At 40.6% G+C, this 13,997-nt stretch overlaps 1 protein-coding gene across 1 annotated transcript in view; it reads right to left on the bottom strand.

Annotated features, from left to right (window-relative positions):
* Positions 1-13,997, bottom strand: part of CPA6 (carboxypeptidase A6) — an 83,221-nt gene that overhangs the window by 36,266 nt on the left and 32,958 nt on the right. Inside the window, exon 2 of the mRNA XM_027674932.1 lies at positions 8,629-8,704. Within this exon, the coding sequence (XP_027530733.1) occupies positions 8,629-8,704 (76 nt within the window). The remainder of the gene's footprint in view (positions 1-8,628; positions 8,705-13,997) is intronic.

Genomic DNA, 13,997 nt, shown 5'->3' with positions numbered 1-13,997 from the left:
ACTGATTTCATCCTCAGTTGCTCCTGCCAATTAAGGAACCAAATTGATAGTCCTGATTGCAAATCTCCTTCAGCTGCCCTTTATGTGAAGTGGTCCAGAGGCAATTCAGTGTGGGATTCCCTGTGCTTTCTAAAAGGACTTAAAAGGTAGTTCCAGTGCAAAGTAATTTAGCTTTCTGACTGAGCACAGTAGACATTTAACTGGCTCTAACTTTTCTGTATTTATTTGCTCTTCAGTGGAGGCTGGTAAGAGTAATTGTGCTAATAAATCAGGATTGATTCATGGGATTGCAGCAAACATAACACTGGCAGGGACAGAATGCGAACAATGCACAGCTTGAAGTTTTGAGTTTTGAGTTTTTGTGGAACTATAACAAAGTAATGGTCTTGCCCTCTACTTACACTGGTATAATTTTACACAAGGCTGTACACTGAAAAGATCCTGTAAGCTATTCTTCAAGAGAGTCACTGAGATAAAAATCATGTTCAGTTATAAGGTATCTGAATGTCCGTTCTTACAAGTACAGATGCCACTGGGTTAAGTATATTTGAAAGATGGGAAAGAGTGTTTAACAGACTCATTAAAAAACACACAGCCAAACACCTATCTTGTTTCTTATTAAACTATTTATGGCTTGGTTAATTTTGCAGTTTTTTCTGCATTGCATGAGAAATAGAAGTGTAACAGTGAATGGGGTAACATCAGACTGGTGACCTGTCACTAGTGGGGTTGCACAGGGCTCCATCTTAGGCCCTGTGCTCTTCAACATCTTCATAAATGACTTGGACTGCAAGGGATACTCAGCAAGTTTGCAGATCACGCAAAACTGGGAGGAGCTGTTGACTCCCTTGAAGGCAGGGAGGCCCTGGAGAGAGACCTCAACAGATTAGACGACTGGGAAATCACCAACCATATGAAGTTTAACAAGGGGAAGTGCCAGATTCTACAGCTGGGATGGGGCAACCCTGGATGTTCATACAGACTGGGGAATGAGATGCTGGAAAGCAGTACCATGGAAAGGGACCTGGGGGTCCTGGTCGAGGGCAAGTTGAATGTGAGTCAGCAGTGCCCTGGCAGCTGGGGGCAGCCAGTTGGCAGGAGGGCCAACCAAGTCCTGGGGGGCATCAGGCAAAGCATCACCAGCCAGTTGAGGGAGGGGATTGTCCTGCTCTGCTCTTCACTGCTGAGGCCTCACCTTGAATATTGTGTGCAGTTTTGGGCACTGCCATATAAGAAAGATATTAAACTATTGGAGGAATTCCAAAGGAGGACAATGAAGATAGTGAAGGACTCTCGGGGGAAGCCATATGAGGAGGGGCTGAGGTCTCTTGGTCTGTTCAGCCTGAAGAAGAAGAGGAGACTGAGGGGAGACCTCATTGCAGTCTACAACTTTCTCATGAGGGGAAGGAGAGGGGCAGACACTGATCTCTTCTCTGTGGTGACCAGTGACAGGACATGAGGGAATGTAAGAAGATGTGTCAGGGGAGGTTTAGGTTGGGTATTAGAAAAGGTTTCCTCATCCAGAGGGTAGTTGGGCACCGGAACAGGCTCCCCAGGGAAGTGGTCACAGCACCAAGCCTGACAGAGCTCAAGAAGCGTGTGGAATAGTAAGCCCTGGATTTGATCCTGCTCCCACCAGGGCTATGCTGATGACTTTGCTGAGCTTGGGCTCAGGCTTCCTCAGAGGAAGCAGGTTCCTCCCATCTCAGAAAGTCCATGTTTTCTGTAGCTTGTGAAAACAATACATTCACCACCTGGGCTCTCCTGTTCTATCTTGCACTATCCTACTAAAGTTTTTCTGCAACAACATTTTTCTTCAGAGCCTGGCAAGTGGTTTCAAAATGTACATTCTGATACATTGATGAATAGCCTCTGTTGTCACCTGATGTTCTTTGTGTATCTGAAATAGTCTATCCATATCTGACTGGAACCCCAACTATGAATTAGGGTAAAATCTGGACTGAAAACTGAAGCACCTTGCTATATAGATATATTTGGTATATGTGCAAAGTAAAATGCACAGCCCTGGCCACTGAGCTAGTTCTTTCCTTCTGCAAAGTAAGATTAGCTCCACTTGGGCGGACAGGCTTTCTTACTGCATTTTCAGATGGGCTTTTGTCCTCTGAAGCCTTTTTAAGCATTTTCCTATGGAGGTGTAACCTATCAGATTTATAGCCAAGTGATCCTTTTCCCCTATGAGACATTTTTTCTGATTCCCTGAACTGCAATAACAGGATCAATTCAGGGATTACAATGGATAAGCAGCTGCTGTAAGGACTAGAAAACAAACAAGGCTTCAAGGCCTGCTAGGCTGGCTCCTCCCAGAGCTGAAGAAGTGCCTGGCTGTGCCCAGGAATTTCTTTTGTTAAAACTACTGAAGAATGAGTGGTCTAACTCTATTATGCCAGGAATGTTCACAAAGCGGTAGGTTCTTTACTACCTATACAAACAGTCCGGATCCCAGTCAGGCGTTATGTGATAAAAAGTACTTGTAGATCATTGATGGAGTAGAAGTTATCAGTCAAGGCTCAAATGAAGTGCTGCTTCAAAAATAGTACTTACAAAGGAAAATTCCAGAGCAGATAATCAGAATCTGTTGGATCTGAGGACTCAATTAAATTCCTGTTTCTTGCAAAGCACTTGGGAATGTGACATTTGTTTCTGTCAGTCAGGTTCCACAGAATTAAAACCATGAAAGGGCTCATAAATCAGCAACAGGCTCCTCAAATTGTCTTCTAAACAAGAAAGAGCAGGGGAAAATAGCCAGTCATTGGAGAGGTGTACAAGGCAGGATGACAGCAGATGGACAAAAGGAGTCCTGGGAGACAGAGAGCAGGTAGTAATACTCAGGTCACTGTGGTACTACCATCCCAAATATTTCTCTTTTATTTGTTCATTACTGTAATAATTTGCAAATGATTAGTGTGGAACCGTGAACCTGCAAAAAGATATTTCTGGTCTTAAACACTGAGTTGGGATCAAAGATTTGTGGCATCTCTATAAAAAAATAAAGTATTTATAAGAGCAAAGGACTGCAAGAGAAAATCTAAAATTTAAGATTGATGCCTGTGATGGCATTACAGCAGCAGCCAATCCAAAAACTGGGACAGTGCTCTACAGCTAGAAAAATAAATAAATGAATCCATGAGTTTGCACTTGAATTGCCGAAGAATTTGCTGCATTTAATTCATCACAATCATATGAAAATGTTCCTCAAGACTGCTGTGCAATATAATTGTCATCTTACATAAATGTCAGTGAAGGAGCTCCACAGTCATTTATCCCTGTCATACTCACCATCATATTTACCTCTTTGGTCTTTGGCACAGGGATTGTACTAAAGGTGTTCAAGGATGTGGGGTGGTGCTGCTGGTGGGAAACACAGTTACCAGGGTCTTATTTTTCTTCCCCAGAGAAAGTGAAAGGAATGATGTAGGAACACACTGGAGACAAGAGTACGTATGCACTTATACATACTAATGGCATCTCCCAGCTGCTACTACCTCTGCCAGTGAAAACCAGAAACTGCCATCTCCTGCCTCGAAAGACCATGACTCTCAGTTCCCCACCTGTCCCATTTTTTACAACCTCAGACACATTTCCCTAAGAAAGAGTTGCATACGAGCAGTGCAGGATGCACAAGAGCTTTCTGAGAACTTGCTCTGGAGAGATGGTGGCACTGTGGCCCTAGAGTGGCAGGCTGGTGGTGGGGGCGCAGGGGACCCTGCTCTGCCTGGCTGAGTCATGAGGGATCAGGGCCAGAGTCACCTCCTGCTGCTTTGAGGCTGGGATACAGCTGATCGGACTTAGTGTATTTAGGTTTCTTTATTGCTTCTTTGCTGTGGATGAGTTTATAGGTTGAACACATGCAAGTTCAAGCAATTTTACAGAACTAACAGCAGACAAATTTTAGTCTGTAGAGCTGGCTATTTTTACTGGCAGTGCAGGTCTACATTCTATGTTTACCCCAACAGGGAAAAAAAGCAATATTTTGTCACCTAAAAGTTAACAGAACCAGCCAATGAAAGAATCAATTTATAATAATGATTAATAACAAAGCACTGTGGGCAATTGAGCTACAGACTAAAACTAATTTGTGGAAATTACTCAGCAAGTGATTATGACTAATGTGATTTGCCTTTCAGCAATTCATGAAAAAAAGTTAAATGTGTGGAATGAAACATTCATTATCCATTATTCCCTCAGTATAGGCAATGGCATTCATGCTATACACTTCAGGCAGATTTCAGGGGTTTACTACACTAAGAATTATATGGACTCTTTTTTTTTCCTTAAAAAAAAAGGGGGGCAAATATCCTAAGGAGCTCCAGGTGCTAAGTTTAAAAAGTCCTGAGGGACTATGCCTCATGTAAAAGTGTGTGAATTAACTCTGCAGCTTAAATATTGGTAGAAGAGCAGTCCTGTTTGAGATCAAGAGGTTTCCTCAGGAATAAAACCCCTGAGTAGTCATTCAGCCTCTCAGATGAATTTTCTTGCTTATGCTGTATTTAGACTGCCACTGCTGCTGAAGTTAATCACTGTGGGTATATTCTAAGATACCTCTAATACATCAAGACATACAGCCAAGGTGATCCTTCAAGGATGTCTCAGTGGAGGTTGGATACTATTCCCAAAAGGGACAGACCTTGCAGCTTGCTGACCTCTACAGCATTGGCTTTAGCATGGTAAAAGGCAGAGCTCCCACCGTTTTTTTCCCCACTGCCCCGGTGTTTCTTTCAGAGAGAAAACGGCTAGAGCAGATTGTAGACAACAAAATCTACTCAGGAAAAATCATCGGTAAGGGCAGTCATTAAAAAACTGGCAGATAAAATGAGTGAAAAGATACAATGCTGTTCTTCCCAGTTCCCGCTTATTTTCTTCATGATTGTTTTCCCTTTGTCCAAATCAGTGGGCAATAAGAAAGGGTATCTTTGCATTTGCTTTATTTTCTGCCTGACACCAAAATTCATTGTTTTGTAATAGGATCATCGGGATAATTTCTCGAATTTCTTTGTGATAAAGCCCTTCAGAAGGATATGCTCACTTGAACTGAGGGGAGAGGAGATTTCCTTTTAATTTTTTGAATTATGAAAGGTAGGCCAGAGGGAAAGGCTAAGTCACTCTGCAAGTGTAAATTTAAAGGCAGAAGGAAACGACTGAAATGAACACAGAACACCATGAGTCTATAGGAAAGTTCCCTCCATTAGACACAGTGAGGAGGAAACCTGGGAAGCCCTTTCCCTTATCAGAACAGATGGTCTCTTGTATGCAAGGAAATCCTGCAACAAGAATACAATCCATTTGTGCAGAATCTACTCAGTGTTTGCACCATCCTGGGAATTTATTCAAAATATTTATGGGGTAAACTGGGCTCCCCAATTTTGCACAGAAGTTCCTATGTTTTTTTGGGTTGGCTAATGAGGACTAATCCTGACTTCACTCTCTAGTGAAGTCTTTTGGTACCTTTGAAATACACCTCATGTCTAATAGACAAACTTGCCTGAGTAGAGAAACAGGCCTGAATTGAAACCCAAGTGCAGGTATCCTTCTCATTTCATGAACAAAAGTAATGTAACTTTTATTTTCACTGAGTTTTCTTGCTCTTATAATACTGACAATGGAGAATACTATCAGGCCATATCACAACTCAGGTTGAAAACTGAATTTTACTCAACACTGAGTAACACAACAGAAGGATCCCATGTCTTGAAAGGATCCTGGTTCCATCCTTATTTTTCCCTTGAGGAGCAGAACATGTGAGTAATATAACAGGTTGATATTAATTTACTGCTCAAACCAGAATAGATTCAAAGGAGATGTGCTTTAAACCAATTCTGATTTTCTGACTCAAAAATGAAAAATCCAAAGTGCAGTCCTTGTATTTATAGCAATTTGTATATCTCTGCTGACATTTATGTTCATATTGTCTGTCAGGCATACAGTGCTAAGACAGCATCAGGACTCTATCTGAGTTTTGTTTGTAGCTTATTTTGCACTATTGGGGTTTTTTTTGGTGCACTGTCTTCTATTTTCTCCTGAGCACATATTCAGCATGGTGCTTAAAGACTCATAGTCCACTCTTTTGAATTTTCAACTCTGGAAGTCTAGGGACAGGAGAAGGACAGAGGAGACTTGACATGGAGACTTAAAAATTGCAAAACTCTAAACACATGGTTCTTCCGAGGAGCTGATGACTTGCAGCCACTACTGACTTTTGCCAGTATTGTAGGGACTTGGCACCTCTGAGGATTTTCATTGTTTATCCACTTCTTCATGAGGGAATAACCTGAGATTTTGTGTGGAGGAGAAAATGATAAGTAATGTTAAACATATTCATTACTTGTTAGCCACTCAGGTGTCTCTTTCTGTCCGACCGCATGCAGATGGGCAGTGAAGCAGCTGCAGATGGAAGAGCCCTAAGACCTGACATGCAGCCAAACCCAGCCTATGTTCATGAAACCAGGTATCACTGTGTTCTCTCTTTTATTGAGTCTTCCCTTCAACCTCCTCATCTTAGTGCCTTAACAGAATCAATCACTTTCTAATTAACTAGTCAGATTCCAATGCAGTTTGCCAAAATTTTATTATCCTGCTCTCAGTTATAGCATGCAATTATTTATTCAAGTTTCTACTGCTCCCATTTTGATGGAATTCTGGGAGCCTAAGGGAGCTCTGTAATGAGAAACAGTTGCAGGAAGGTGAGTAACCCTTTTGCTTCGCAAGGTTTGCAATATGAGGAGAAAGGAACAAACACATGTGCTCCCTCTTTATGTTCCAGCATCCAGGGGGAAGAAATTAATGCAAAAAACAGCTTCCACATGTATTTATCTGGTTTATGGTTAGATTTTTTTTTTCCTAATTGGGAGTAAAACAATTATCCTTTTTGGGGTGTTACAGTAATATTCATAGGTGAGGGTCAGGCCCTTAATAAGCAGTGTAGAAGCAAAGATAAGACAATATTCTTTAGAAGAGTTGGACATTACAGTGCCAAGTGCAGTAATGCAAGGTATCATGACACTACCTCTGCTGAACATTGAAAGTTTTCATGCAACATGTGCACAGTTTGGGGGTCTTGAGAATGGGATTTACAAAAGATAGCATCTTGAGTGGGGAACGAACTGAACACAGCGTTAAGAAATGCAGATGTGAAGAAGACAGCCTCAGTTTTTCTACTTAAAACCAGTAAGGTGTCAATGTCTTGACTGCAGGAGTAATCACAGCAGTAAGCTTTCTCCTGGGTTGAGATACCTAAGGTAGCTCTATCCTCTTTCTTAAAAAAATGGTAGCAAGAAAGCTTTGTCATAACTGAAAGATGGAATGCTTTTCAGGAGGGCGTAAGAGCTCTTATAACATCTTCATTTTGGTTTATTTGGTATGTGGACAGAGATTTGATGGACGTGTATCCCAGATGGTAACTATTGGACTAGGAAATTATATGCACCTTCCTTTTTTCCTCATTGAGAACACAGTCACTTATGTGACATTTCAGCAGCAGAGACAGAGATACACCACAAACTGCCTAACAGTTTGCTGGAATTGAAGGCAGTAAGCAGCCCAAAGGTTTTGCACATGCTCCAAACACTTTGGTACAACTGGTGTTCTGCTGTGGCCCAAAACTGTATGTCATAGGACTGATAAAGTTACCAAGTTCCTTTGTCTATGCCAGCCAGACACAAGGAAGGCTTGAGTTTCTGTACCAAATGACTTTAGCTTGTGCCTGTAGTGCCTATAAGGTTGTCCTTCAAACTCCTTTACCTTCACAGGCACAGGGAGAAGCCAACTGTTGCCTGCTGGGGTCAAGCAAACACGAGCTAATACAGGGGAAGAGACAGAGCCTGGGACACACATTCAAATCCCAGAACAAACTCAACATAGTGATCCAGTTGTTACTTCCCTTGTTCTGCGCTGGTTAGGCTGTGTTTTGGCAACTCTTAATAGGGCTCATCCCTTTTCCCCAGTGTCTGGGGGCAGCACGTGTGTGTGGCACAGTCCTTTGCACATTGCCGTAGGGGCCATAGACCTGGCTTACAGGTGCTCCCCCATTGTCTAAGACAGTGGGCCATGCTGCTGTGGAAAGACTGCCTCTGCCTTCCCTAGCTGTGCCAGCAAAGCAGCATGCTGCAGAGTGCTCCTGTGCTGCACTGCTACAGTGGGACCATTGCTTTACATTTTCATCTGCAGGAAAAGGCCAGGGAAGAAAGATTTTGGTTTGCTAACGCTCTCTCAACTGCCTCTAGAAAATTATTCTGCCAGAGAGATTCCCAAACTGAAGCCACTTCCTCTTCCATATTCCTGTGCGTGTTCACAACTGGAATTAACTCAGTGTTTTAAATGACACCATCAGTCAGATAATGAAGCATGCAACTATGTATGCTAGAAATGGAAGAGAGAAGAAAGCAAATTTGTGAGTGTGGCTCCTATATTACTTTAAGCCAGTAAGTCTTGTTAAAATTGTCATACATGATGAATGTGATTCTTATGCTATTTTATTGGGAAATAAGGAATTTAATGGGCAAAGGCTGCTTTCCAGATTAAAAATAACTTGAAGTGCCAAGTGAAAGGCAAGTCAGTTGAAGACTACAGTCTTCAAGAAGATCAGAAAAAGAAGACGAAAAGAATCAAACTCACCTCAAGTCTGTTGAATGCAGCCCTCAGGATCTGCGCTTCCCTCTTGGTCTCAGGAACAACTCGTATGACTTTATCACTGCCAATAACAGAACATTGAATTGATACTTTAAGGGTCTTTGCAGCAGCACAATGTGACAATAAATAGGTTCAGACAGCTACAATAATTGTGCTCTTTTTCGGCATCTGCAAAATGTCAGGTGAACTGGAACTCTGCTTCTAAACTTGGCACCTAGGATTATGCACTTCCATAGAAATTATTTGCTCTTTATAGATCAGTGTCATTTTGACCTTCCATTTCTATGTAAATGCTTTGTTCATTCCTTCTAAGTTAAACCATTCAAGCTGACATCTTCCATGCTGAGTATCTGCCTCAGATCAAAACTACTATTTTTTTTTCAAAACAATCTGTTTCTGAGGAAGAGATTAGGTAAGATACATTGCCTTTTCATGTTTAAATCTTTAATGGGCTTTGAAAAGTCCAGTGTTCTCATGCATTAAAGAGGGGACAATTTTAGAAAAGAGGTGATCTTCATATTGGGGCATGTCTTTTGCTTTATCCATTAAAGCTTGCACAAATTTCGTGAAGTAAATTGCTGCACATACATGCTCAGAAGATTCTAGGTAATAGCAGCTGGTTTTGTTCAATTTCTTTAGCAGAAACTGAAATAAGGTAGCTTTAGATGAGATATTAGGAAGAAATTCTTTACTGTGAGGAGCACTAGAACTGGTTGCCCAGAGAAGTTGTGGATGCCCCAACCCTGGAAGTGTTTGAGGCCAGGTTGGATGAGGTTCTGAGCAACCTGTTTGAGAGGAAGGTGTTCCTGCCCATGGCAGGCGGGCTGGAAATAGATGACCTTTAACGTCCCTTCCCATCCAAACCAGTATGTGATCTTTGGCAAAGAGGAAACAGGAAACTGAATGACCATTCAATGACCACCATCTATGTAATGAACTATGGGATGCTGGAGACCACAGAAAATATAGCAGTTGATCCTGTAACTAAGATGTCAGCCATACGCAAGAAGGCTGACATGGCCAATGTTAATTCTGGAACTTTCCTACATTTTGAGGTTTTTAATTTGTACTTTTGATAATCCTCTTTCAAGAGACCTTGGAGGTCATGCATATCTTTATTTCTACAGTTCTATCCACTAGCCAGAATACCTTTTAAATAAATTATGTACAATTTCTGCATTATCTGGGAATTTTACACTATAGAGTTTCCCTTGACATTGAGATGTTGGTCCCATAAACATACTGTGAGCTGTCCTATTTCACTGAAGCTTCTGAGTGATGAGAAGATATTTGGCTAACTAGAAAGACCACTGGTGAGTGTTCTGCTGCTGGCCTCACTGTTTTAGGGAGGGTCCCAAGCTGCTTCTGTTCTCAGCAAGCAGGTGCCAGGTCTTGCCTTTGGTGTACTGCAGTTTCTGCACTATCTGGGAATCATTTCCCCTTACCCCTATTCTTCTTTAGTCTTTTCTCTACAGTCAGCATTTGCTCCCCTTTGTTAGCCTCTGATCCTTCTTTCTGTCTCAGCTCTCCAGTTTCGGTTCTCACCCCTCCTGAGTTTTCCCTGCAGTCAGGTCTCAAGCCTCCCAACTCCTTCATGGCCTTAAAGTTTTTTGTCCAGTTAGACTCCAGGTTATTGTTGCAATAACACTGATGTAGCCAGGGATGTGGACCTCAGTCCATTCCTCTTGGCTGCTGTTGACCTTACTCGACAAATTGTTTATGCCTAAGAAAGATTTCTGAAAGCACTCTTGTTGTAATTTGGCAGCTATAAAAATTTAGGGGAAATTGCTATGCTTCCAAGACAGGTTTAACCTCCTGTATAGGAACTTACACAGAAAGGAATAAGCCTCTTAGAGTACTACAACTGCTACATCTTTCCAAGGAAAATAGATGCTTTTAATTTATCATACATACAATAGTAATTTTCTTTCCCATTACTCACTTCTTTCAGAGTATTAAATTACTGTTAAGAAGGAAATGAGTAAAAAGAAGTAATGATTGCCCAGGACATGTGAAGTCGAAGTAACTAATAAAGATTCATTGGACATTTATGGAAGGATTGGTACAATCAACATATAAAAAACATATTTTAATGAAATAAGTAGCTAAGCATGTGGTATGTAGCTGTAATGGAATTTCAAAGGAATGGATATGACTTAGGTATGGTCTCGAATTAATACACATCACTCTAAACTGTCTTGGATTAGCTCAGCAACTCTATCATTTCCAATGTGATGAAAAACCTGCCTGAAAAAAGAGGAAAATACTGGTGCTCTGACACACTGATCACTTGACACATTGTTGGGAAATGCCACAAGATGTGTCTGGGTCTGCTGCTAGAGAGCTCAAGCAAGCAGTTTAGCATACCTGGTAATGTTAGTATTTTATTAAAAGATGGTTAAGCCATTACAAGGCACTTCCAGTTTTTGTGCATGCAAGTTGCAGGAATAAACTGAATTCCTGAGAACTCTCTGCTAACACCCACTTCTGTAGCCTGGCTAGCCAGTGGATAAGCATTATACATTCTTCAAGAAAGCAGATACCAAATCTGACTTTACTACTGATATCTACCAATCAAAGAACATAGTCCTAAGTTAATTTTTTAGCTTTACAGCTTTCCTAGTTACATTTTACGTTAAAGAAATCAAATTATTACCTTAAACTCTGTGTAATACCCATTGAACTTAGGGTAGAAATGCAAGAACCTACCCACTATTTAAAAGCCAACAACAAAATCTACCAGATCATGGACTAATGTGGTTGATACCCAGCAGCTGTACCCCAAACACTAAGGACTACCCCCTGGTGAGGTCCCCTGCCATCCTTCATGTTGAGATGTTGAAGAAAAAGAAGCAAGTAAGCATATATACATCTAGGGAAAGTTGTGTTGCCTGCAGACATATGTCAGCAATCTGCTGATTTATGCAGCTGAGGTTATTTTTCTAACCATAATGTCTCTAAATCTTTTTTTTGAAGGCTATTTTTTAAAATTTCTAAACAAACAGCAGGATGGGATATATTTTGTAGAAATTAATATAGAAATTTACGTCCACCATGACAAACTTTCAATTTATCCCTAGCAACTAGACTAATAGAATTTAAAGCTAGGATTAAATGAGATCTTTAGAATTTTGTGTAAACACAGTTGAAAGCTTTTGCCAAGAGCAAAACACAAGCTTTAGTAAATGAACTGGCTGAATGAGAGTAGTGAGCAAAGAGTAGAAGCCAGACAGCTGAAGTCCCCAGGGACAGCCTTATGTCTGAGCAAAATGGGTGACCAGCTGTTGACCAGCACTGACATGCAATGTCTTTTTTTTTTCCTTCATTACCCTGTTATATTTTCAGGAACAGCATGAAAAATTACACATCTGCTTTTGAAACACAGAATATGCTACATGGCTCTAGGAAGGGTGATACTCCCTGACGCCAATGGGGACTAAAACCTATTGGTTTATATCTTTGGCTTTTTCATTTACTTCTTTTCCATTTACTTCATAGTTTTACTCATCTATGAACAGACCAGATGGATTCAATGAAATCATTCTGCAGCACATCTATAACTTCTTTACTGATGGAATTAGTAGCTCTCTCTCATGAAACCTCCCTGCTAAGTCACATGGCATGAACTGCATTTATGTAAATTCCTCATTTCCTTGAGGAAAATCCTTCTTATTGTTTTATTTTCCTGACTAATGTGAACCTTAATCAGGTCTTTGCTCTCCCATGGAATTCAATAAAAGTATGTTTACAAAGGCTTTACAAGTATTTTAAACACAGTTTAAGGAATGATATGCTATAAATCAAATACCTATAGAAAAAATAGCAAAGAAAATAAATCCCCACTTACAGGCATTCATTCCTAATGGTAGAGGAGGGATTATAGTTCTCAAGAACAAGATGCCTTAGTTGTTGCACTTAAGTGGTTCAGTAAGGCTGAACAACACATCTGAAAAGAGCTACAGTATGAGAGCCTCTTGTCAACTCCCAATATGCCATAAGATAACACTTGTGATGAAAGATCAATAGCTTCATTACTTTTTCTCCACTAAATTCTGATGGTCAAAAGGTTAAAAAATATTAAAATATTAATGTTTTTTCCTCTCTTCATTACTGGGATGAAGAGTTTTAACAGGGACGCAGTCCTGTTACAAAATAAAGTTACTTAAATATGGCTGGGCTTCTTCCCAAGACCTGATGGGGACATCTGGAAAGAGAATTTTACAAAACTTCCTGAGCCCTTCATTATGGTTTTCTGTATTACAGCAGATGCTGATCCAAACAGAAGAAAACACCATTTGTATTGTCTAGATAGCAATGCTTATATTTTCTGCCTTTTAGTTATTAAGGCTGGAAAACTGATGCCATTCCTAGTATAAGGAAGAGCTAGATAATCTATAATTTTTAATGAAAAAGACATGCTTGGGTAATGTAGGCAGAAATGCTGAGGAGGCAAAATATGTTATTGCATTATATTTATCAGTACAGCACAGATGACTTCTTGGAAAGCTGAACTTCTATGCAAGTTGCCTGCTAATTCCCAGGCATGGGATATCTGATTTTCATGGATTTTTTTCAGGTGCAAAAAGAGTTTCTTTACCCAAGCAGGAAACCTTATGGACTAAAGCAATGCTGTATTACTAGCACTCTTCCTTTAAACAGCTTCATACCAGAAACAGATGGTATGGAAAGGTGAATGTCTGCAAATATTCCAGTTTTCATTCCAACTAAGGAAAGATGCTTTTCCAAGCAAAGTTGGCCTCCAGTGTCTCAGAAGCACCGGACGTAGGGCCATCTAGCTTAAACACAGCAAGTGGGAATCAGTTGCTTCAGTGCATGCCTCTGTCTCAGAAAATAAATCCCAACTGTGTATAGTAACGAATACTGTCATGGCTTGACCAAGTGTCATCCAGTTGTGTGCAAATAAAAGAGAGTAAGGAGGCAGTGATTCGGGGCAAAAAAAAAAAAGAAATAGCAAGACCAATACACACCTAAGACAAACAAAGAGACCACATTAAGAAAGTGGATGACGAGGAGATATTGAGCTAACTCAATACCCAGGGGTAGGCTGCAGTAATCTGCTTAAATGAAGCATCATGTATACTTGTGCAAATTCCCTTCCTAAGAAATGTATTGTAATAACGTTTGCATGAAGCAGCTGATGATCGTTTAGCTTGGACGTAATCCTTCCAATGGCATACTATATGAAGCATTGCTACTTTTACAGAAAGGATCATCATCATTCTGCTAACAAGTTATTTAAAAGAGCTTCTACTATAAGCCCCATCTACTTCTTTATTCCCATGGCTCACATATTTCTCCAGTGAGTTGGTCTGTGCTTTGTAAGGAAGAAATGA

The sequence above is a fragment of the Neopelma chrysocephalum genome, unplaced genomic scaffold, assembly GCF_003984885.1.
Source record: "Neopelma chrysocephalum unplaced genomic scaffold, ASM398488v2 Primary Assembly neopelma1_22, whole genome shotgun sequence".
NCBI lineage: Eukaryota > Metazoa > Chordata > Aves > Passeriformes > Pipridae > Neopelma > Neopelma chrysocephalum.
The sequence above is the reverse complement of the archived record's forward strand: the minus strand, read 5'-3'. Positions and strand labels throughout refer to the sequence as shown.